The following is a 25,509-nucleotide window of genomic DNA, read 5'->3' as shown; positions in this document are numbered from 1 at the left end:
CCAGCTGAGTCAGGGCCACCGGAAGTGACTTCTCCAGTGGTTACCCCTTCCATGACGAGGGAAACCAGCGTTTCCTCACCAGTGCCTGTCTCTTCCGACACCACTTGGTCTGGGACAGAGCCAGGGTCCTCCATGAGCCCCTCTCAGCCCAAGAGCTCAGCTGCGGAGACAATGGCCATCTCTTCCCAAGGTCCCACTGACGCTGGTACCGAGGTCTCCAGGACACAAGGCGTGTCCTCCAGCGGGACATTCTACTCTGGATCGCCTCCCTCCACCGGGATACCAGACACTTCCACAGGAATGCCCGGGCTCTCCAAATCCCCTGGCGTGACAGAGGCTGCAGAAGGGATTCTCAGCCCGCCAACAGCTCAGCCCGGGGCTATGTCGAAGGGCACAGTTTCTTTCGACACATGGACCACCTCCTCCAGCTCAGGGACTCACCCGGCTGCAACTCCTGGATTCACACCATCACAGGTGATGACTCTCAGCAGCAGAGGACCCGAGGACGAGTCAAGATCAAGTGCTCCCTTTGTGGAGACAAGCGGCTCTTTGTCCCAGGACTTGGCATCTAGGAAGTCCTCCCCTTCCACAGTTTCTCCTCCAACGATACCTGAGAGCAGTTCCTCCCCGGCACCTTTGGCCACCTCCTCTTGGACCACTGGCCAGCTCTCGTCCACTGAGGCCTTGGGCATAAGCAGAAGCGTGGATCCCGGAGCCCATTCGACTCCACGTTTGACCCAGGGCACAGCACAGAGCCTGGACTCCGGGGCCCCCTCCACAGGTACAGAGGCAGCTCACCTGTCCTCGGGACACACAAGTGAGACCAGCGTGCGGTCCAGCAGTTCTGGGCAGGATCCACATTCCTCTGCTCCAGCTGAGTCAGGGCCACCGGAAGTGACTTCTCCAGTGTTTAGCCCTTCCATGACGAGGGGAACCAGAGTTTCCTCACCAGTGCCTGTCTCTTCCGACACCACTTGGTCTGGGACAGAGCCAGCATCTTCCAAGAGCCCCGGCCTGAGGGAGACCAGCCCCTCCCAGCCCATGAGCTCAGCCTCGGAGACAATGGCCATCTCTTCCCAAGTGCCCACTGACGCTGGTACCGAGGTCTCCAGGACACAAGGCATGTCCTCCAGCGGGACATTCTTCTCTGGCCCGCCTTTTTCCACCAGGACACCAGACATCTCCACAGGAATGCCCTGGCTCCCCATGTCCCCAGGCGTGACAGAGGCTGCAGAAGGGACCCTCAGCACGCCAACAGCTCATTCTGGGGCTATTTCGCAGCGCACAGCTCACTTGCACACGGGGACCACCTCCTCCAGCCCAGGGACTCACAGGGCCGCGACTGAAGGTTTCACACACTCACAGGTGACGACTGTCAGGAGCAGGGGACCCGTGGATGAGTCTAAGACAAGTCCTCTCTTTGTGGAGTCAAGCAGCTCTCAGTCCCTTGATTCCGCCCCTAGTACAGCCTCCCCTTCCACAGTTACTCCTCCAAGGATATCTGAGAGGGGTTACCCCCCAGCTCCTGTGTCCACCTCTGGTTCGACCTCTGGCCAGCTGCGGTCCACTGAGGCCTTGGGCATAAACACAAGCGTGGATCCCGGAGCCCATTCCACTCCACATATGAGCCAGAGCACAACACAGAGCCTGGACTCCTGGACCCCCTCCACAGGTACAGAGGCAACTCACCTGTCGTCGGGACACACAACTGAGACCAGTGTGGGGGCCAGCAGTTCTGGACAGGAGCCATATTCCTCTGCGCCAGCTGAGTCAGGGCCACCGGAAGTGACTTCTCCAGTGGTTACCCCTTCCATGACGAGGGAAACCAGCGTTTCCTCACCAGTGCCTGGCTCTGTCCGAGACCAAGTGGTGTCGGAAGAGCCAGGCTCCTCCATGAGCCACTCTCAGCCCAAGAGCTCAGCTGCGGAGACAATAGCCATCTCTTCCCAAGGACCCACTGACGCTGGTACCGAGGTCTCCAGGACACAAGGCGTGTCCTCCAGCGGGACATTCTACTCTGGATCGCCTCCCTCCACCGGGATACCAGACACTTCCACAGGAATGCCCGGGCTCTCCAAATCCCCTGGCGTGACAGAGGCTGCAGAAGGCATTCTCAGCCCGCCAACAGCTCAGCCCGGGGCTATGTCGCAGGGCACAGTTCCTTTGGACACATGGACCACCTCCTCCAGCTCAGGGACTCACCTGGCTGCAACTCCTGGATTCACACCATCACAGGTGATGACTCTCAGCAGCAGAGGACCCGAGGACGAGTCAAGATCAAGTGCTCCCTTTGTGGAGACAAGCGGCTCTTTGTCCCAGGACTTGGCATCTAGGAAGTCCTCCCCTTCCACAGTTTCTCCTCCAACGATACCTGAGAGCAGTTCCTCCCCGGCACCTTTGGCCACCTCCTCTTGGACCACTGGCCAGCTCTCGTCCACTGAGGCCTTGGGCATAAGCAGAAGCGTGGATCCCGGAGCCCATTCGACTCCACGTTTGAGCCAGGGCACAGCACAGAGCCTGGACTCCGGGGCCCCCTCCGCAGGTACAGAGGCAGCTCACCTGTCCTCGGGACACACAACTGAGACCAGCGTGCGGTCCAGCAGTTCTGGGCAGGATCCACATTCCTCTGCTCCAGCTGAGTCAGGGCCACCGGAAGTGACTTCTCCAGTGTTTAGCCCTTCCATGACGAGGGAAACCAGAGTTTCCTCACCAGTGCCTGTCTCTTCCGACACCACTTGGTCTGGGACAGAGCCAGCATCTTCCAAGAGCCCCGGCCTGAGGGAGACCAGCCCCTCCCAGCCCATGAGCTCAGCCTCGGAGACAATGGCCATCTCTTCCCAAGTGCCCACTGACGCTGGTACCGAGGTCTCCAGGACACAAGGCATGTCCTCCAGCGGGACATTCTTCTCTGGCCCGCCTTTTTCCACCAGGACACCAGACATCTCCACAGGAATGCCCGGGCTCCCCATGTCCCCAGGCGTGACAGAGGCTGCAGAAGGGACCCTCAGCACGCCAACAGCTCATTCTGGGGCTATTTCGCAGCGCACAGCTCACTTGCACACGGGGACCACCTCCTCCAGCCCAGGGACTCACAGGGCCGCGACTGAAGGTTTCACACACTCACAGGTGACGACTGTCAGGAGCAGGGGACCCATGGATGAGTCTAAGACAAGTCCTCTCTTTGTGGAGTCAAGCAGCTCTCAGTCCCTTGATTCCGCCCCTAGTACAGCCTCCCCTTCCACAGTTACTCCTCCAAGGATATCTGAGAGGGGTTACCCCCCAGCTCCTGTGTCCACCTCTGGTTCGACCTCTGGCCAGCTGCGGTCCACTGAGGCCTTGGGCATAAACACAAGCGTGGATCCCGGAGCCCATTCCACTCCACATATGAGCCAGAGCACAACACGGAGCCTGGACTCCTGGACCCCCTCCACAGGTACAGAGGCAACTCACCTGTCGTCGGGACACACAACTGAGACCAGTGTGGGGGCCAGCAGTTCTGGACAGGAGCCATATTCCTCTGCGCCAGCTGAGTCAGGGCCACCGGAAGTGACTTCTCCAGTGGTTACCCCTTCCATGACGAGGGAAACCAGCGTTTCCTCACCAGTGCCTGGCTCTTCCGACACCACTTGGTCTGGGACAGAGCCAGGCTCCTCCATGAGCCCCTCTCAGCCCAAGAGCTCAGCTGCGGAGACAATGGCCATCTCTTCCCAAGGACCCACTGACGCTGGTACCGAGGTCTCCAGGACACAAGGCGTATCCTCCAGCGGGACATTCTACTCTGGATTGCCTCCCTCCACCGGGACACCAGACACCTCCCCAGGAATGCCCGGGCTCTCCAAATCCCCTGGTGTGACAGAGGCTGCAGAAGGGATTCTCAGCCCGCCAACAGCTCAGCCTGGGGCTATGTCGCAGGGCACAGTTCCTTTGGACACATGGACCACCTCCTCCAGCTCAGGGACTCACCTGGCTGCAACTCCTGGATTCACACCATCACAGGTGGTGACTCTCAGCAGCAGATTACCCGAGGACGAGTCAAGGACAAGTGCCCCCTTTGTGGAGACAAGCGGCTCTTCGTCTCAGTATTTGGCCTCTAGCACAGCCTTCCCTTCTACAGTTTCTTCTCCAATAATACCTGAGAGTGGTTCTTCCCCTGCTTCTTTGGTCACCTCTGCTTGGACTTCTGGCGTGCTGCTGGGCACTGATGTCTTGGGCACAATTGTGGATCCTGGAGCCCAATCCACTCCACATTGCAGCCAGAATCCGTCGCAGAGCCTGGATTCCAGTGCCTCCTCTAAAGGTATGAGCCAGCTCTCCTATGGGGACCGACAGCTAAGACCAGTGTTAGGATCACCAGTTCTGGACTCAAAACACATTCGTCTCTCCCCATCAACTCTCCATCTTCCAAGATCAAATATTTTCTTCAAAATGAATCTTTCTTGTTTATCCTACTATTTTCACTTTCGTACCTTTGTTGTTTTTGTTCTCAGTAATTTATCCCTTTGATTTTTGATATTAGTTCGTCCACTATCGCTCTGGGCTTGAACTCAGTTACTTACACTCATATGCATATCTCGCCATTGAACTCATTTTTTCTTCAGTCCCATTTCTGATTTCACGATAGTTTGTCCTCAGCTGAGATCTCTCTGGCTCTTACTTCACCTCCTGTTTGCAGAAGGCATTTTTTCCCCCCATATCAGTTTTTTTTTTTTTCAACCAGTTCATTTGTATCCCCTTGGTATTCTTTTGAGTCCACCATTTCAAGTAGCCTAACTCCGTTAGTTTTAACATCATTTCCCTCTTCAGACTTCATTGCCACCTGTCTCTTCAACCAGCCCTTCCACAAATGCTCTTACTTTCTCACATACTACCCCTCATACAGTAGACACCAACTTTTGGACAGAGATTTGCAGTGCTTCTGAAATCTTGTTTATGTTTAATATTGTCAAACCTTGGACTCAGCCAGTGAGGACATCTTTATTGCCCATTTTGAATACCATAGTAGTAGAGCATTTGGATTTAGGAATGTTTCTCCACTCTCAGCATAATTGACAAGTAAGAACCCAGATAATTATTTGTTGTGGTGAGTTGTTCAAGTGTTGTGGGTTGTTTAAAAGTATCCATGACTTGTACTCATAAATGCCTGTAGCACTCTCCATATACACACAGTTGTGACTTCCTCTTTGGTAATATTTTCCCAGTCTGAGATCTACTGAATTATAAAATTCTTTCTATGACTCTCATGTCCTTTTCATTTTAGACCTCACGGGATCCTGAAATTCAGTTATAAAATTAATATAAATTGTGGTTATAAACAAGGGTTTAGGATACAGAGAAAACTCTCAGTTCACATTTCCATGCTATCTTATCAGTAGCTGTGTGACCTTGACATATTATGATTTCTGAGATTTTATTTTTCTCTTCTATAAAATATAATAATAGGGTGTAATTGCAGTGTTCTTGTGATAAAGAGAAAAAGGATGTCAGGTGCTTTATAATTGCTCATCATTTCCAATATCACCACCACCATCATCAAACATATAGGGATCACTTTAGGATGTCTATTCTCAGAAATAAGTTTTTCAGCTATTCTCGGCAACATAGGGTATGGCTTAATCATTAGAGTCAAAATCCTCTTAATTTTGTCTCTTCCTGCACTAAGCTTCAATAGGCTTTGTGATCTCTATTGAGAAGCCTCCAGGTAGATCCTCCTCTTTCCTGGGAACCGTTTTCTGAAGCCCTGGTCAATAGCCATTGTCTCAACCAATGACACTCTACTCTTTCTCAGAAGCTGACTTCTAGTCACATTGGCCAGCTAGTGTGGTTCCTAGCAAATTTAAAACAGTGAACATTTATTTTGTAATAAAAGTACAAGAAGTAAAAATAGTAGTAACAGTGGCAATAATCGTAGTAATAATGGTAGTTATAATTCTAGTAATAATAACAGTAGTAATAACTAATAGTCATAGTAACAGTAGTAATAACAGTAGTAATAGGTGGTAATAATGGTAGTGACAGCAGTAATGATAGTAGCAGTGTTAGTATTAATAGTAGTAGTCACAGTAGTAATGGTAAGTAGTAATAGTTGTAGTAGTAACTATTAACAAGAGTAGTAGTAGCAGCAGTAATGGAAGGTAGTGTCTGGTGTTATTAACAGTAATGGTAGGAAGAAGTAGGGAGAGTAATAATAGTAGCAGTGACACTACTAGTAGTAGATAGTAGCAGTGAGAGTAATAACAGTAGTAATAGTAGATAGCAGTAGTATAGTAGTAGTAACATCTTATTGTGAGCCAGGAGGCACTGTTCTTGTTACACTTTTATTAGCACTGTGACATGGCCACTATAAATTATAGATGAGAAAATGAATATCTAGCAAGATTTAGTGGAGAAGCCAAAATCTTAGTGTGGGACTATCTTATTCTAGAACCCAAGGACTTAAGCACAATGATATATGATTTCTGTCAAGTAAGAAGACACCCGCCTGTTTATATATCCATCCATGTGTTCATTCATTAAGTCACTAATTCAACAAATATTTATTGAGCACCTATTTTATGTCAAGAAGGCAGACATGAATAGCTATTACCAAGGAGACTGTAGAATGTGGTGCAGTGCAGGTTCAGATAATATGATGAGATAATGAGAAGGGCGAGATAAACTCTGATGTGAATTTGTAAAGGTAGATTTGAGCTGAGGTTTAAAATAGAACAGAAAGTAAGGAATCTGATGAGGGATGGTTATGTCAAGCAGAGAAAACTGCTTGAACAAAAATACAGAGGATGGAGAGTACAGAAAACACTTGGGAGCAGGGAGTGGTCAACTGGGAATTACAACCCAAGATAATACAGGGAAGGTAGGGGAATGCCAATCATAGTTCCTTTTCCCATTCCAGAAACATTGTAGGTACATTTTGGGCAGAGACATTGCTCTCCCTTTCCTCATATGAAGAAATAAATAACCTCTTGCCAGTCTAGTAAGTGGTAATCATTCTGTGCAAACTCTCTGTCCATCCCACAACTTACAGAGCTGCCAACAGGAGGGACAGAGAAGGCACAGACCACCACCACAGCGTCCTTGACCACCAGACTATCGACTTCTTCTTTGGGAATGCTGACTTTCCTTAGGACATCAAGTAAAATGGTCAGCACAAGCACAACAGGAGTGATCATCACAACCCCAGGTGTTTCCCAGGATATGTTAGAGATGACATCCTTCTTGGCCACAAGACCTGGAGTAGAGACCAGCACCGCAGTTTCCAGGACAACGCCACCCATGTTCAGTAGAAGACCAGCAACCATAACTGCACCAGTCTTTAGTTCTTGGACAAAGACCAGCACCACTGTTCCAACTCTGATAATTTCCCCTGATGAACCAGATACAAGAATCCCTTTGATCACACATCCTGCAAATACCAGCCCAATTTTGCCCCAAACAACTCCCAGTGTTTTCCATACTGAATCAGATAGCACACCACCCTTGATGGCCACCAGTCCTGGAACAGAAACGAGTTCAACTGTTCTAGCTACAACTGTCTACCCTATTATATCAGAGGTGGTGACTTCACAGGCTTCCAGTTCTGAGGCAGAGACCAGTACAACTTTTCCAGATCAACTGGAGACCACAGCCTCATGGAACACCTATTATGGGACAGAAGTCAGGTCAGCTCTTCCAACTCATACTGTTTTCTCTGGTGAACCACGTACAACAGTCTTACTTATCACCCATACTGCAGAGACCAACTCAACAGTGTCCAAGACAACCCCCAGTGTTTCCCCTAGTGAATCAGAACCAACACTCTCAATGGCCACCGACTTTGGGACAGAAACCAGTTCAGTTCTTCCAACTCTGACTGTCCCTCCTAGTGTACCAGATATGATGACCTCACAGGTCACTAGCTCTGAAAAAGATGCCAGAACAGCTGTTCCAAGTCTGACTTTTTCTCCAAGTGGACCATCAACCACAGCCTCATTGGCCACTTATCCTGGAGTACAGACCAGTTCAGCCATTCCATCTCCAACTGTCTCTTTTACTGTGTCAGGGCTGGTGACTTCACTCATCACCATTTCTGGGGCAGAGATCAATACAACTTTTCCAACTCTGACTAATTCTTCACATGAACTAGAGATCACAGACTCATGGGTTACCTCTTCTAGGACAGAAGCCAGTTCCATTGTTCCAACTTCAACTACCTCCTCTGGTGAGACAGATACAACAGCCTTATGGATCCATTCTGCAGGGACCAACACACCTGTTTCCAGAACAATTCCAAATTTTTCCCCTAGTAAATCAAATAGCACACCTTTAACTGCTATTAGTCCTAGAGCAGAAGATAGTTCAGCCATTTCAACTACAACTATCTTCCCTGGTTTATCAGGGAATGATACCTCATTGGTTACTGGTTATGGAGCAGAAACAAGTACAACTTTTCCAACTATGACTGATTTGTCACATGAACCAGAGACCACAGCCTCATGGTTCAACCATTTTGAGACAGAAGCCAAGTCAGCTATTCCAACTCTGACTATTTCCCCTGATGAACCAGATACAAGAATCCCTTTGATTACACATCCTGCAAATACCAGCCCAATTTTTCCTATAACAACTCCCATTGTTTCCCATAATGAATCAGACAGCACATCCTTGATGGCCACCAGTCCTGGGACAGAAACCAGTTCAACTATTCCAGCTACCACTGTTCAAACTGTTGTACCAGAGGTGGTGACCTCACAGGCTACTAGTTCTGGAACAGAGACCAGCAAAATTTTTTCAATTTTGACTAATTCCCAAGTTGATTTGGATACTACAGCCTCATGGGTCACCCAATTTGAAACAGAAGTCAGATCATCAGTTCCAACTCTGATTGTGTCTCCTGGTGAGCCAGATGCAACAGTTTCCATGGTCACCCATCCTTTAGAGATCAGCCCAATTGTTTCCCAAACGACTTTCAATTTTCCCCATAGTGAATTACACAGCACAATCTCAATGGTCACCATTCCTGGGCCAAAATCCAGTTCATCTGTTCCAGCTACAACTGTCCAACCTGTTGTGCCAGAGGTGGTAACCTCACAGGCTACTAGTTCTGGGGCAGAGACCAGTACAACTTTTCCAACTTTGACAATTTCCCCAGGTCAACTGAAGGCCACACCCTCATGGACCACCCATTATGAGGCAGAAGTCAGGTCAGCTGTTCCAACTCAGACTGAGTCCTCTGGTGAGCCACATACAACAGATTTATTGGTAACCCATCCTGCAGAGACCAGCCCAACAGTGTCCAAGACAACCCCCAGTGTTTCCCCTAGTGACTCAGAATCCATACCCTCAGTGGCCACCGACTTTGGGACAGAAACCAGTTCAGCTCTCCCAACTCTGACTGTCTCTCCTGGTGTACCAGGTAAAGTGACCTCACGGGACACTATTTCTGAAACAGATTACAGCACTGTTATTCCAACTCTGACTCTTACTGTTGGTGAACCAGAGACTACAGCCTTATTGGTCACCCACCCCAGTACAGAGACAAGCACAAATTTTCTTGCTTCAACTATTTTTCCTCGTTTACCAGATACCACAGACTCACTATCCATCCAACCTGGGATGGACCTCAGCACAACTATTTCAACTTCAGCTCTTTTCCATGGTTCATCAGACACCACAAGCTTACTGGCCACCAGCCCTGTATCAGAGGCCAGTACTGGTCTTCCATCTCTGCCTGTTTCCCCTGCTGTTTTTGAGCCTGCCAGTACCCCTGCAACCACGGGTGAGCCTTATACTGTGGCTTCCTGGAGCACATTAACCTCACCATCTACAACCTCATTTGGTCTCCCAGAATTTTCCAACACTGTGACTGGGGGCACTGTGACCTTGACTGCAGCCAAAAGTAGCCGGGAAGGACTAAGTTCAACCACTATCTTAAAAACTACAACTCTTGCAGACACTAAATTAAGTGCCACAGGTTCAGACCACACTGTGGCCAAGACTACAGCCACTTTCAGTACACTGTCTGAAAGTTCCTTTGTCCCTGTGACCACACCGAAGATGTCCACCATGGGCTATGTGAGTGTGACTTCAAGAACAAGTAAGAATCACATTTTTATTCTATCTATCTATGATAGTTTTTAACTGTTTTAATGTACAATTCAATGGTATTAATTACTTCCACATCACCACTGTTTCTAAACTATTTTTATCACCTCAAACAGGATCTGCGTACCCATTAGACAGTAACTCCCCTTTTCCTACTCACCAACCCCCCCGCACTCCCCCCCCACTCCCCCCTCCCCCGGCCCTGGTAACCTCTAATTTTCCTGTTATAGATATCTCATATAAGATAAATTGTACAATATAACTATCCTTTTGTGTCTTGCTTATTTTAGTTAACATAATGCTTTCAAGGGGCCTCCATGCCATAGTATATATCAGAACTTTATTCCTGTTTATGAATGAATATCCTGTTGTGTGGATAGATAGATCACATTTTATTTGTTCATTTATCTGTTGATGGAAAATTGGGCTTTTTCCACCTTTGACTATTGTGAATCATGCTGCTATGAACATGGATGTACAAACATCCATTGGAGTCCTAGTTTCCAATTATTCTGGGGATATACCATGGGTCCTCAAATAACATTGATTTGTTCAACATCATTTCATTATAATATTTATGAGATATTTTATGAACTCAACTCTTTTTTTATATCACTTAGCTTATGTAAGATTGGTTTCTTACATAAGTATTTCACTTGAAGTCACAGAACCTATTGACAATGTTACACGAGGACTTGTACTAAAAAAGGAATTGTTGGGTCATTTGGTTTATTGGTTTCCCAGAGCTGCCATGACCAAGTACCACAAACTGGGAGGCTTCAACCACAGAAACTTGTTCTGAAGGCTGGAAGGGAGAATGCATACAACATACACTTAGTCATCCCACATGGGGTGCTTATCATCCAACTCCCACCTGTCATTGCTAGAGGGATGCTCTCTGGGCCTGATGATCTTCCCAAGACAAAGAGGTGTAGGTTCTGGCCTGTGTTGAGATAGTAAAAGTCAAGGGGAAGGAGGAACAGGGTGCCCAGCTCCTCTCCATTTGCTCTGTTTGCACTCTGCAGTCTGCATCCTAGAAACCCACGTGGTCCTGGGGAAAAAATGGTTGGTCACCCTGTGTGAGGGGGCCTTGGACAGTGACTGCTATATGAGGTATCTCAAGGAAGACAACCTAGGCCAGGCCCCAACTCAGCACTGAAATTAAGACCTGTTCTTAGAGCCCTCCCTCCCCTCAGCCCCAGGCCTGACCCAGGATCGGCCTCACTTTACTGTACCCCTCCCTGCAGCTGCAGTTCCTTTCTTGGTGCCTTTTATTGTCAACTTCACCATCACTAACCTGCGCTACACAGAGGACATGGGAAACCTAGGCTCTGCGATATTTAATGCCACTGAGAGGCAACTGGTGAGAGCTCCCCAACAATTCTCACTTCCTGCCAACCCTGCCACAAACTGCTGTCTTGGCCACTCTGCTCATCTGCCTCTCCTGCCTTCACAGCTGGGGCTCTTGTTCAAGAACAGTATCGGTTTCCTCTCTGCTGGCTGCAGATTGACCTTGCTCAGGTAAGACCTTCTCTTCAGTACCTACAGAAAATCTACTTCTTTCCTTTCTTGGTCCTCTACACTGGTCAACCATAGTCCCTTGGGCCTTTGTGAAGAGACGGGGTAACACGGTGTATCCAGATGCCTGAGTTGGAACTCTGGTTCTTCCATTTGCTAGCTATGTGACTTTGGGCAAGTCACATAACTTCTCTGTTCTTCAATAACACTATCTATAAAATGGTGATAATAACAGTGCCTTACTCTTGGAGTTGTTAATCCTTCATCCCAATGCCTGCGTCATTTTGAGCACTCAATTAATGGGATCCTGTAGTACCAGCCAGTGTAGCATTTTTACCAACTGCCTTCCCAGAGTCTGACACTCTCTCTGTCCCAGTTCATATCTACCCTGTTGGAGAAAAATTCTGGACACTGAAGCTCTGCAGTTTATTCCATGAAAAGAGATAGAAATTTCCCAAAAGAAGTCTTACTGAACAAAGGGAAAAACAAATCAAATGTTCAGTACCAGCAGGATATATTGTGATCTAAAAATCTCAAATGGACCTGAACTCTGCAGAAATGGACTGTCTTCTTTTCTTTGTCTATATCCATACCTGTGTCATCTGAGGTCAATGGACTCAGGAGCCTATCCTTATACTTAATGACCTTATGGCCTCTTTGAGCTACTCCATCCAGCCAACTCAAGTCATCCTTCCAGAGAGGTGGGGTTCTCTACCCACATCACTCAATGAAGAGAGATTGCTGATAAGTTATAGACCAGTGTCCAATAGCTGAGCCTGCCATACCTGCCCCCATATCTCCTTAATATGGGGAAACCAATAACAATAATAATATTGCTCATGGTATATGCCATCCAATAAATGTGATTTACACTTTTTCTATTCATTCATCTTCACTACAATATGATTATTGTCTGGCCTTGTAGAGTAGCTGAGTTGTGTGCTTAGGGGAAGCTAGAATTAGACCTGGAGTTCTGGTTCTAGAGTTCCTGCTTTTAACCACAATACCAGCAGGCCTCGACCTCCCTGGCTCAACCATTTTCATTTTTAAAAAGAGCCTTTGGCCGAAACTGGTTTGGCTCAGTGGATAGAGCGTCGGTCTGCAGACTGAAAGGTCCCGAGTTCAATTCTGGTCAAGGGCATGTACCTTGTTGCGGGCACATCCCCGGTGGGGGGTGTGCAAGTGGCAGCTGATCGATGATTCTCTCTCATCGATGTTTCTAACTCTCTATCCCTCTCTCTTTCTCTCTGTAAAAAAATCAATAAAATATATTTAAAAAAAATAAAAAATAAAAAGAGCCTTTGGACTTGGGTTATATCTGCCCATATTAATTGTGCTAGAAATTAAAACAAAATTTATTAATTAAAATAATAAACCTATTATATGTTAATATAAATGACATATTTTTATAAACAATAACCATATCATCCCATGCCCCCCTCCCAAAGAAGCACAATGAGAAGAGGGCCATCATTTACATTTTTGTAAATCCTTTTAATGTGTGACTTAGTAGAAGATACCAGGATATCTGCTTCTGCATTATATTTTTTATAATATTTCACCTCATAGCCACTGGAAAAAATGTAACTGAAGACTCCTGAGAAAATGAATGTAAAAATAATGTCTTAGGATTATTATGAAAATATTATTTATTTGATGGACTCCCTGTAATAGTTTTGAGAACAACAGAGGTCCCTGGGCTGCACTTTGAGAACTGCTAGGTGCCACTATGTAGGTATAAAATGGGAAGGTTTTGAATAGCGTGGATCATAGCAAGCAGAATTGACAGGCAAGTGAGGAAGGCATTCTTTCTTCCTACCTATACATCCTCCTCTTTGAGTGAAACATTTTAGGGTCAGCTTAAATTCAGGACAAAGTTATTTTTTTTACTAATTGTCCCTGGTTTCTTCTTAACTTGTTTTCCTTCAAATTGGTTGCTTGCCTAAAATGTTTTCCTCGGCCTTGGGATTTGCCAACTTGAAATAAAATACCCCCTTAGGCTCAGTGTCACAACCAACCACAGGGATGATCACTTACCTGCCCAAATGTCTTCAGTGCTCTTGTTTTTCCCTTCCACGTGTTGGCTGGCCCCAGGATCATCAGAATTTTTTTCCCCCTGGAGTCCCACATCCCTAACCCCATGGCCCAAGCAGGACTAACATATTACAGGAGTGACACCATCTACAATATATTTACCTTCATGAATGGACAGGGAGTGTCCTGGGGCTTGTAGTTGAGACAGTGAGCTTTAACCAATTAATAAAAAGATAATAGGGACAAGGAGAAGAATATTGTCTAGGGAGAAGCTGTAGGAACCTGCAGAACACTGCATTTAAGAAGGTGGCGGGTCTGGATTCCCCCATGAAACAGAGATGTGTTTTAGAAAGCAGGGAAGGGTGATGTTATAAAAACTAAGGGAGGAGTGATCAAGAGTATTTACCTTTCATGTCTCAGTTCCCATGTCCCTCCTTCCCCAGGGCTGAAAAAGAGGGAGCAAGCACCACAGTGAGTGTGATCTGCACCCACCACGCAGATCCCACAGGCTTCCAGCTGGACAGAGAACAGCTGTACTGGGAGCTAAGCTTGCAGACCCATGGTGTCACTCGGCTGGGCCCCTACACCCTGGACAGGAATAGTCTCTTCGTCAATGGTGAGTAGCTCTGCTGCAATGGGATCTTCTTATGCTCCCCAGATGGGGTCTCCTTGGAGTGCATTTCTCTGTACCTGTGTTTCTCTCTACCCTTAGAATTTCCATGGGGCTCAGCTCTCTCCCTTCATAACACCTAAAAAGCACCTTTTAAGGTTAAAAAAAAAGTTTCCTTTAATCTTCTTCATCCCAATGACCATTCATAGAAGCTCAAATGGAGCATGCAGATTTCAAGGAAGGAAGAGGGTAAAGTAAGCCCATGGCAGTCAATACAAGAACCAGTGAGTTCCCAGTGCAGTGTCTAATCTGCTTCTTTCACTTCCTTGTGGAAGCTGTGGCTTTTACCCATTCTCCAAGGGCCAGCTGGAATTATACCCACCTGAGAAACAAGCAACAAAGCTGTTAGTAATGACTTAGCAATAAATTCCTTTGCATCCATGCTCTTAGCAACAACACCCACAATAATACCTACAATAAAGGGTGATATTTTTTTAGGGATTCCTGTGATGCAGAATGTTATATGTATTATGTATTACTAACCCTGACAACTTCTCTAAGATATCAGGTTTATCTTGCAGAAGAGAAAACAGGCCTGGTGGGGAAATTAACTTTCCCAAGATCAGATAATTAATGAAGGTGGTGGTGTCAGAAATCAAACCCTAAATTAACTCTAAAATCTAGGCCCTTAACTACTAGACTACACTGCAGACTAACCCAGCAAAAACAAGCCTCAAACCTCAGGACAGGAAGGCATACCAAGGGGCCTCACTATAACTGTTTAAACTAAAGCTTGATAATTGTAGCCCCATTACATCACTGTGGATGCTTTCTTATTGGCTGTATTAAAACCCAATATTGGATTTCATTAGTTCTTGGAGATTACTTAAAAGGAGTAGTTACCAGTGCAGGCTTTGGTGAATTACAGATCTTGCTTTTATCAAGCCCTGGCCCTTCCTTTGACTTACTATGTGACCCTGGGCAAGCCATGACCTCTCTAAGCTTCAGTGTCCATTTTCAGAATAGAAAAGTCACCTAAGTTGATTGCAATAAAACCTGAATAACCTAACTAAATCACAAGGCTCCACTTGGCCTCATCTCAAAGATAAGTTTCATTAAAAAAAACCCAAGCAGTTCATCAAATATAAAAGAAATCAGTTTTACTTGCATTACTTTCAGAGCATAAAAGAGGATCTGTTCCATGATCCAGAACCTTACTTATTCAAATCCTCTTTTTCCCATTTCCTCTTTTTAAACTTTGTAGTTTCTGATTGACACCCAGTCTTTGCTCTCTCTACAAGCCCATCTCTCTCCATCTCCATCTCTCTCCTGTATTATCTCAATTCAATATTACAGAAGTCAGAACTATATCGTCACAGATTGAGCTGTCTTTGGAGAGTAGGATAGTGGGAGAAACTGAAAAAGTAAGGACAAAATTATAATTAATATGGAGACACTCATAAAAAACTGTTGTCCCTATTATTCATTTGATAAGGTTGCTAATATTCTAGGCACTTAGTAAACCCCCATTAGATTGGGGATGCTTTGATCATTGCTGTCTTTCTGGTTAATGACTATGAGAATGAAATTATCATTAATATCAGGATATTATGTAGTTAACTCATAAAGAATACTGTTATTATTTATTGATGTGTTTCAGAGAAAGCACTCAGGGAGGTTTGTGTATTTATATTTATATTTCTATCCCTTACCCTATTCTTAACTCCTCCCACCATCATATTCTCTCTCTCTTTGCTTCTCTGTAGGTTATAACCATCGATACTGGATCTCCACCACCAGCAGTGAGTAATGAGAGCCTGGATGTCCTATGTCTCTGGGACCCTTCCTCCCTAAACCTAGGTCCCAGGAAGAAAGTATCGCCCATCCCTCAGGTTGTCAACCCAGAGTAACTGCAGCCCAGCAGAAGCCTCAGATTAAGCCAGGTTCCCATGAACAGCCCTACCCTTTCATTGCTTCATGATGGAGCTCAACAATTTTTATTCATAGTGTATTTTCTTTCAGCTCTGGTGACCTCCACATTCTCTCCAGGACCCGCAGCATCTCTGAGCCCTACCCCCAGCTCTACAGGTAGCAATGTAACTTCTGAGTCCCATTAAACCTCAGCTCTCATTCGTGGCTGATGAATTCCGGCATGCTCTGGACCATGATGCCCACCCAGTGCAACCTGTTCCCCTTTCTCTCTCAGGCTCTAATCTCTGGCCACAGCAGCCTCATTTTTTCCTTCAATAACTCAGCTGTGCTTGATTCCTCCTTGTCCTCTAAATCTCAGCCCAGCATGCTCTTGCTCAGACCACCATTTCCTTTGTGGCAATTCCTGTGATTTGGATATCTAACTGCTCAAGTATTTTGGGCTGAGTGAAAAACGTCTCAGCACAGATATCCCACCGAAATATCCACAGCCTTTTAGCCTTTGAACACACTGGGACGAAAAGATTGAGGTTCCCTTTTGAACTGATGTCATACATCTAGCATGGAGGTCCCTTCTCTCTCTTTGGCTGGCTGAGGAGGGAGGGCATCCCAGATAGGATATCTCAGGCCTCAACAACTGGACACGATGATCCAAGGGATAATACTTGTCCCTTCCTCCCATATACAGCTCAGCCTAAGCCTGTGATGGGTTTCCTCTCTTTCCCTCCCTCCATTGCAGATGTGGGTCCAGCCCCAGTGCCTTTTACCCTCAATTTCACCATCACCAACGTGCTCTACACCCCAGACATGAGGCACCCAGGCTCTGCGAAGTTCAACTCCACTGAGAGGGCTTTGAATCACCTGGTAAGAGCTCATCAATGCCTACCTTAGCCTTCCATGTTCTTGTCCCATCAGTCTCTTCAACTTACCTCCATTTGCCTCCTTCCCAGCTTGGTCTTTTGTTCAAGAACACCAGCATTGGCCCACTGTACTCTGGCTGCCGACTGGCCCTGCTCAGGTATGACTTCCCTTCCTAACACATATGCAGGGCATTGTCACAGGCAAACTCACCTGAAGGTGAATACCTGAATGTGACAACTACAAAGCAAGAGTCATATGTGATTGGAAGGTATCCCTTCTGGCTGAGTGCAACTGAGTGAGCTTCCTGAAAGATCTGTCTGTCAAAAGTCTTCAATTATTTGGATAAGCAGATCTACAGGGCATTCATGCTCATTGGTCAGAAAAATGCAGCATTGACTCATTAAGCAAACATCAAATGAGACCCCTCAGGTAACATCCTCTAACAGAAGCTAATGGCACTGAGACTCAGTCATGGGCCTTTTCCTCAAATCTCAAGTGCAATATAGACTTAAAGTCATCATATGAATGGGATTAATACAATGATAAAGCACTACACAGGGGCCATAGGAGCCTGGAGAATGAATTTTTAGCTCAGCCTGGGGGAGTTGGGTGGAGGCTGGCTGAAGAAGGTGATTCCTGGGGTATGTTTTGACAGTCAAGTGTGCATTAACTAGAAGAAATAGTGGCAAAGGTATTCTAAGGGGTGGTGTAACAAGTCATGGGGCAGATGTGAAAAATATCCTAGTGCATGAGAGAAGTTTTGTGAAATTGGAGGGTAGAGTATGAGGAAATAGCAATTGAATATAAGAAAAAAAGGGGAAGGAAGGAAGAAAGGAAGGAGAGAGAAAGGAAGGGAAAGGAAGAGAAGAGGGCGAAGAGAGGGAGGAGAGAAGAAAAAAGAAGGAAGGAAGTTGGTTGACTGGGTGGCTGGCTGAGCAGATGGATGGGTGCACAGGAGTGTAGTTGTGTGAGTGGTGGGTAAAATGTGGCATGAGTTTCGGGAAGTGGATAACATCAAGAGTTCAGGTTGGAGATGGGGTTTTAAAGGCATACTAAGGAGTTTTTATAGTATTTGGCAGTGGAAAAGGCTAAGCATTAATGGTTTTGTATTTAAATGCATGAAGTCACATCCTGTTTCTGTCACTACCCCTGTGAGGTTTTAGAAGTTTTTTAACATGGAAACATGGTAGGAGGAGCAGGTTGAGATATCTGGAATCTAAAAGGTCTGAAGGATTACATGGCATAGAGCTCAGGAGAGAAGTCTTAGACAGTTAGAAGTAGATTAAATGACAATAAAACTGGTAGCTGAAACAATGACCCCAAATGAGGGGGAAAATAGTACAAGTTGACTGAGGATGAAGCCCTGAAAATCAGTCATTTTATGGAGTGGGAAGTTACCTACATGAATAGCACCCATAAAAGAACATGTTTGGGAAACCAGTCAAGGCCCAGTAAAGAGGAATACCATAAAACATGGGGGAGCAGGTCAATTTGAAGGAAAGAGTTGAACAAGATATGTAACTCTACCATGTCTCTGAATGTCCTATTTCCCTAACCCTACCACCCTAGGACTGAGAAAGATGGGGCATCAACTGGAGTGGACACCATCTGCACTTACAATCCTAACCCCATAGGCCCTGGTCTGAACATAGAAGAGTTGTACCAGGAGCTGAGTCAGCTGACCCATGGTGTTACCCTGCTGGGCACCTACACCCTGGACAGAGACAGTCTCTATGTCAATGGTGAGTGTCTGTGTTGCAGCGGGAGTCGCCTGCAGTCCCCTGTCTGTCTCCCTATATCAGTAATTCTCAACTGAAGGCAGTTCTTGGGGGACACCTGGCAATGTCCAGAAACATTTTCATGTCATGACTGGAGTGTGCTAATGACATCTAGTAGGTAGAGGCCAGGGGTGCTGCTAAAGATCCCACTATACACAAGGCAGCCTCCCACCATGAAACATTATCTAGACCAAAATGTCAACAATGTTGAGGTTTAGAAATTGCTGTACACAAATTCACAGTTCTGGTACAAGCCCAGCTTAACATACACCACAGGAAGTCAATTTTCTTTCCGTTTTCAACGCCTGGAAGGATATGTTTCCTTCTCCTATTGGAGCCCAGAAAGAACATGCAGATTCTCAAGAGAGAAGTGGGTGATGTGGGGCCCTGCAGTTAAGCCTTCCTCAGCTCTCACTCTACCTTATTCTCTCCATCATGACAACTTATGGCAATTTTCTAAGTTTCCATGGGCCAGACAGAACGACACTCATGAAACTATTTATGCAAAAACACCAGTACACCATGAATCATAACTGTTTATACAACACTGTTGACAACAAGGCCCTTAACAATAGTGCTAACACCGAGAACAACTCTAATAGTGGCTAAATCTCACCAAAAGGTTCTTATGTACCAAGAATTGTCTTTATTTCTATACTAGAGGCCTGGTACACAAAATTTGTGCTTTCGGTAGGGTGTGTCCCTCAACCTGGCCTTGCCCTCTCACAGTCCAGGAGCCCTGCGATTGATTGCCCCAAAGAGGTAGGCCCTGCCCACCTGGCTGGACTCCATGATGGATCACTACCACACAAGGAGGCCCAGGCTACCCACTGCAGCACCACCATGGGGTAGCCTGGGACTCCCTCTTTGGGATGATTATGGAGGCCCCCCCCCCCCAATTGATCTATCACCCCACCCGCCAGTGGCATGGGCCTCCCTCTGCAGAGTGATCATGTATGGGTATGGGAATTGGTGACAGATCTCTGTTTTGTGTGATGCTGAACAAGTCATGTAACCTCTCTAAACACTAATGTTCCCTTAATAGAATAATCATACATACCAGGCAGGATTGTTCTGAAAATTAAATTAAAGCACAGCAATAACCCAAGAAAATCCCAGGGCTCCTCCGGGTCCAGTCTTTACTCAGTCTCTCACAGAGTATCAAAGGAGATGCAATTCATGACCCAGAGAAATAATTATGAAAAATTCTTTTCCCCCAATTTCTTTCATGCTCCCAAGTTTTACACCATCCACCTGACCTCTAAGTCTCCTCATTTTTACTATCCTACTTCATCTCCAAATTTTCTCTAATATTTCCTTCCCTCTATCTTGCTACACTTTTACCTTCACATACCACTCTCTTAAGCTGCTGCAGTTTTCTCTATTATACATAACAAAAAGCAGAAATTAAGCGAGAAGAATAAAATGATACTATCATAAAATATTGTGTCGAGAGAGAATGTGACAGAAGAAGGATAAAATTATCTTAATGGATTGAGAGAACCACAGATAAAGCTTGGAGCACAAACTTGGTCATTAATTTGCCCCCTTACCCTTGTAATGTGTTCAGCATTATTTCTGGTGCATAGTACATTCCCAATAAGTAGGAAGAGCTATTATATCAATAATATTTTTATTTTGGTGATAATAATGGTACTGATGTTCATCATTATTTTTAAAGGACATAAAGGCACCAAAGGAAATGTAATCATTATTATTCATTTACGAGTTTCAAAAAGTTGTTAATGAATTTCATTTCTAGGTCCACCATCTACCTTTTCTTAAATTTTTACTCTTTTCTCCCTATCTGCAGGTTATAATCGTCGCAACTGGACCCCTGCCACAAGCAGTGAGTATTTGAAACTGAAACTTGAGTGCCCAGCAGACCCTTCTGCCCCAGAGAGCATTTCTCAGGAGAAAGTTACTACTGTCTCCTACAAAGTTTCCAGGTTCAGCCTCATAGCAGCCCTTAGCCCACCCAAAGTCTTGCTCTGAGTCAAGATAGAAGCCCAAATTCCAGTGAACAGCTTCTGCATCACATGCCTTCAGGATGGGACTCAATTATTTTCCCCATGTTTTATTTTCATTTTTCTCAACTTCAGTGACTTCTGCATTCTGTCAAGAATCTTTAATGTCTATCTTGCCCATTCTCAGCTCTACAGGTTGGAATTTTCTCTCTGAGTTCTACAAAATGTTACCTCTGATGGTCTGGTCCCTATTTACCACCCCACTTGTCTCCTCGCTCTCTCCATCACTCTGTAGGCTTTGGCCACATCAGACATTTGTCTACTCTTCTAATGTCCTAACCTTTGTCTGGCTTTTATACTAGCCTTTCCTGATGATCAGCTATTCCTGCCTTCTTATTGCTTTGCAGTTCCACCATCACCTTCTCTGAAAGACTTTCTCGGACCACTTTACATGGAGTAGCACTTCTTCTGAATACATGCCTCTGTCATCTCACCATGAGGATTTCTTTCATGAATTTACTACCATTTGGTTTACTTTGTCTTTATTTGTTACCCTGGAGCTAAATAACTAATAGGCGCTCACTTTATATTTATAGATTGAATGGATGAAAGTAGCAAACTCTATACATCCACATCTGTGGATTTTCTTTGAACATACAGAAAATCATTCAGGATTTTAGTCATGAATTGAATCCTGCCCTATCTCCTTGTCTTGCCCATATGTGGATCTGAGAGCATCTGAGTTTCTAGGAACCTAATAGGGAGGTATGATTTTTGCCATGAAACCTGTCTTACCTTAAGATTTATTTTAAAAATTAAGTCCCGGTGTCTGTTAATACTTATGGCATGACCGAGGCTGGGTATCCCTAATCCTTAATCCTGCTGTGTGAGTCTGAAGGTATGGGATAAAAACTGGTGTCCTATAATTTGAATTTTGCCTTCAGACCTATATTTTGTAAGTCATGAGACTGCAAATGTTGTACATATTTTAAACAGATGCTCACTGTTCCACCCTTATCAACTCAACCATTTATGTAACATGCCTCGCTCCTACAGGCTTTAAAATATGTGACATCTTTAAAATATATAGATCAAGTCATTCTATGACGGATGATATCATTTTTTTCTTAATCATTCAAGATATATTCTTAATTATTGTTTTTCAAAAGTTTGGTTCTGATTTGTCTGGCACAGTTTTCTTTAATTTATACTGTTTGGAATTTTCTAATTTTCCAAAGAAAGTTGGGGAAATTTCAGCCACTATTTCTTCAATTACTTTCTACACTAATCTCTTTCATTCTCGTCCTCCAGTGAAATGATAGTGTCCCACAAGTCCCTGAGGCTCTGTTCATTTTTCAATCAGTTGTTTTATTTTTTCTTCAGACTTGATAATTTATAATAATATATTGTAATTTTGATTACCAACCCTTTTCTCTGTCATCTCCATCCTGCCCACCAAGTGATTTTCCTAAAATCTCAGGTACTGCCCTGACTGGTTTGGCTCAGTGGATAGAGTGTCGGTCTGCGGACTGAAGGGTCCCAGGTTCGATTCCGGTTAAGGTCATGTACCTTGGTTGCCGGCATATCCCCAGTGGGGGGTGTGCAGGAAGGCAGCTGATCGATGTTTCTCTCTCATTAATGTTTCCGGCTCTTTGTCCCTCTCTTTTAAAAATAAATAAATGAATAAAATCTTAGGCACTGTATATTTCAGTTCTACAACATCCATTTGACTTTTATTTTTTATTTTTATAGTTTCCCTTTCTCTACTGAGAACTTCTATCTTTGTATTTATTTCAAGTGTTTACCTTTATCTCATGGATCATAATTCTAATAAGTGCATTAAAGTCTGTACCTGCTATTTCCAACATCTGGGTCCTTGGAGTTTGCATCTGTTAATTGTCTTTTCCTCAAGGATTAGGTAGATATTTTTCTGTGTGTGTTTTTTTAAGTCAAATAATTTTGAGTAATATCTTAGATATTGTGAATTATGCTCGTGTATACTCTGGGTCCTGTGATCCTCTTGGGATTGTTATTATTATTATTGTTTGTTTTAGCAAGTAACAAGCTGTCTCCTCTCTGGCCCACAGGAGCCCTATTTCCTAGTTCTATTTGGTTAGAAATATGGGATCTCTATCTTAAATTTACCTACCTATGCCCTCACTCCTTCACCCACAGCTCCATGATTGGGACCTGCCTTTAAAAATTTATTAGAAAAAGGAGTTTTAAAAAGAATAAAACTCTCCACTTTGGGAGTATATTATTGGTTTAAATTTTTTTATTGTGATAAAATAGTCATAACATAAAATTTACCATTAAAGTATACAGTTCAATAGTGTTAAGTATATTCACATTGTTGTGTAATTAATCTCCAAAATTTTTTAACCTTGCAAAACAAACTCTGTAGCCATTAAAAAAATAATCTCCATTTCCCTTTCCTCTCCTCTCCTAGCAACTACCATTTACTTTCCATCTCTATGAATTTGACTCTTCTAGGGACCTCATATGATACCAAATGTTGAATTATACAGTAGTTGTACTTTTGCTTATCCATGTTTTTGCATGTGTCAAATTTTCTTCTTTCTAAGGGCTAAATAATATACCATCATATGAATATATCACATTTTATTTATTCACTCATTTGTCAATGGATACTTGCTTTGCTTCTACCTATTGGCTATTATAAACAATGCTGCTATGAACATATGAATATAAATGGAAAGGTCTCTATTTTTAGGCCAAAAGGCATCATAGCTGTGCCTTTCTTTGTCTATGGGACTTGGATAAAATTTATTTTCTCTGAGCCTCCATGTCCTCCATATGTAAAATGGGACCTGTAACACCAATCTATCAGATCTGTGATGTGGGTGAGCTGAGATGTTGCAGATAAAGTGCTCAATACAAAGGCTGGAACACAATTATTGCTCCATAGATTCTATTTGTAGAGGGTACAGTCACCCAGATCAGACCTCTGGCCTTTTGATTCTTCATACTCGAGCCCCTATGTGACTATATAGGGTTTTTTGTTAGTTTGTTTTGTACTAGGGCACTTTTGAGAAAGAAATAGGGGTTGAATTAATGTTTACACAAGAACAATATGATTACCCATGGAAAACTAGATGTGGACTCTCCATCTAAAATCCACTCTGCAAAGATGGTCAGTGAAGTTCAGGCAGGGTCATTCTCATGGGAGAAACAGCCTTGACCACTCAGTAGTTGCACATCCCATCATGAAGTCAGAAGACTATGGGAGATTTTGCCCCAGGGGGCAGCAGACTGACTGCTTCTCTTCTTTCACCATAATATGTATCAATTGCTTCTCTTTTGGCACATTAGTCTGAAAAGAGTTGAGGTTCTTTTTCCAACTAAAATTATCCATCAAGTATAGAGGTGCCTCCCTATTTCTAAGTTTGGCAGGATGCAAGAGTGACACAGTTGCCGAAACCAGTTTGGCTCAGCGGTAGAGCATTGGCCTGTGGACTGAAAGGTCCCAGGTTCGATTCTGGTCAAGGGCATGTACATTGGTTGCGGGCACATCCCCGGTGGGGGGGTGTGCAAGAGGCAGCTGGTCGATGTTTCTCTCTCATCGACGTTTCTAGCTCTCTATCTCTCTCCTTTCCTCTCTGTAAAAAATCAATAAAATATATTAAAAAAGAAAAAAGAAAAAAAAAAAGAGTGACACAGTTGGAGCATCTTAGGCCTGATTGGCTGGACACTGAGGCCAAAGTGACAACCCTGCCAGAGATCATAATGAATCTCCCTTCTTACTTTCCCACTGCAGGTGTGAGCCCTTCTCTGATGTCCTTCACCCTCAACTTCACCATCACCAGCCTGCGCTACACAGAGAGCATGGGGAAACAGGGATCTGAGATATTCAACAACATGGAGAGAATCTTGAATCACCTGGTGAGAGCCCCTCCAAGACCCTCTCTCCAATGCTTATTTTTATCCTTCCCATCTCCTCAGCCCATCTGCTCATCTCTCTCTCTTTCATCCCCAGCTCAAACCATTGTTCCAGAACAGCAGTATTGGGCCCTTCTATTTTGGCTGCAGATTGACCTTGCTCAGGTGAGAAGTTCAGAGTAGGCAATGTGGGGGGCTGACCCTGAGCTGGACCCTGACGGTCTGTACCCACTATCCTAAGGAGAGCTGACCACCAGTTTCTACTCTGGCTCACATTGTTTCCCTGATCATAAAATGGAAAATCCCCATAGTCTTTCCTTCCCAGAAAGTAAGGTTGAACTTTTCAGAAAGATCTTTCTTCTGAAACTCATGAGAAATCAACTTATCAATCATGTCAGCTTCGTCATGATAAAGCAGTGATTTCCAACCAGGAGTGATTTCACTCCCAGAGGATATTTGACAATGTTGGGAGAAAAATTTTGTTACCAGAACTCAAGGGTGGGTTTGCTACTGGTCTATAGTGAGGGAGGCCAGAGAAACTGCTAAATATCCCATAAGACACAGGACAGTCTCCCCGGGCCAAGATTTATCTGACCCAAATGGTACCAACGTTGAGAAACCTTGTTCGAGCGTATGCATTTGTCACATTTAGTCTAATAACTGACCTATCTGAAATACCTACCGAACACTCCCTTTTCCTACCATCCCCCAGCAGTGACCAAATCCTGACCAATCAAAGGTGCAGTTGGGATGTTTGCTACCCCCAGAGGGATTATTTAGCAATAAAGCATAGTTGTTATACAGTTTTATTTAACGTCTGCAATATCTATGTCAA

General features: G+C 44.7%; 1 protein-coding gene across 1 annotated transcript in view; it reads left to right on the top strand.

Annotated features, from left to right (window-relative positions):
* The first annotated feature begins 6,124 nt into the window (after window positions 1–6,124).
* Window positions 6,125–25,509, top strand: part of MUC16 (mucin 16, cell surface associated) — a 104,496-nt gene continuing 85,111 nt past the window's right edge. Inside the window, exons 1-12 of the mRNA XM_045589315.1 lie at window positions 6,125–6,131; window positions 7,022–10,078; window positions 11,103–11,190; window positions 14,073–14,245; window positions 16,006–16,041; window positions 16,262–16,327; window positions 16,908–17,032; window positions 17,119–17,186; window positions 18,599–18,771; window positions 20,621–20,656; window positions 24,553–24,677; window positions 24,772–24,839. Coding sequence (XP_045445271.1) covers window positions 6,125–6,131; window positions 7,022–10,078; window positions 11,103–11,190; window positions 14,073–14,245; window positions 16,006–16,041; window positions 16,262–16,327; window positions 16,908–17,032; window positions 17,119–17,186; window positions 18,599–18,771; window positions 20,621–20,656; window positions 24,553–24,677; window positions 24,772–24,839 — 4,022 coding nt within the window. The remainder of the gene's footprint in view (window positions 6,132–7,021; window positions 10,079–11,102; window positions 11,191–14,072; window positions 14,246–16,005; window positions 16,042–16,261; window positions 16,328–16,907; window positions 17,033–17,118; window positions 17,187–18,598; window positions 18,772–20,620; window positions 20,657–24,552; window positions 24,678–24,771; window positions 24,840–25,509) is intronic.

Source organism: Pipistrellus kuhlii, unplaced genomic scaffold, assembly GCF_014108245.1.
Source record: "Pipistrellus kuhlii isolate mPipKuh1 unplaced genomic scaffold, mPipKuh1.p scaffold_m20_p_30, whole genome shotgun sequence".
Lineage (NCBI taxonomy): Eukaryota > Metazoa > Chordata > Mammalia > Chiroptera > Vespertilionidae > Pipistrellus > Pipistrellus kuhlii.
Note: the sequence above shows the minus strand (reverse complement) of the source record. Positions and strands in the feature narration are given on the sequence as shown.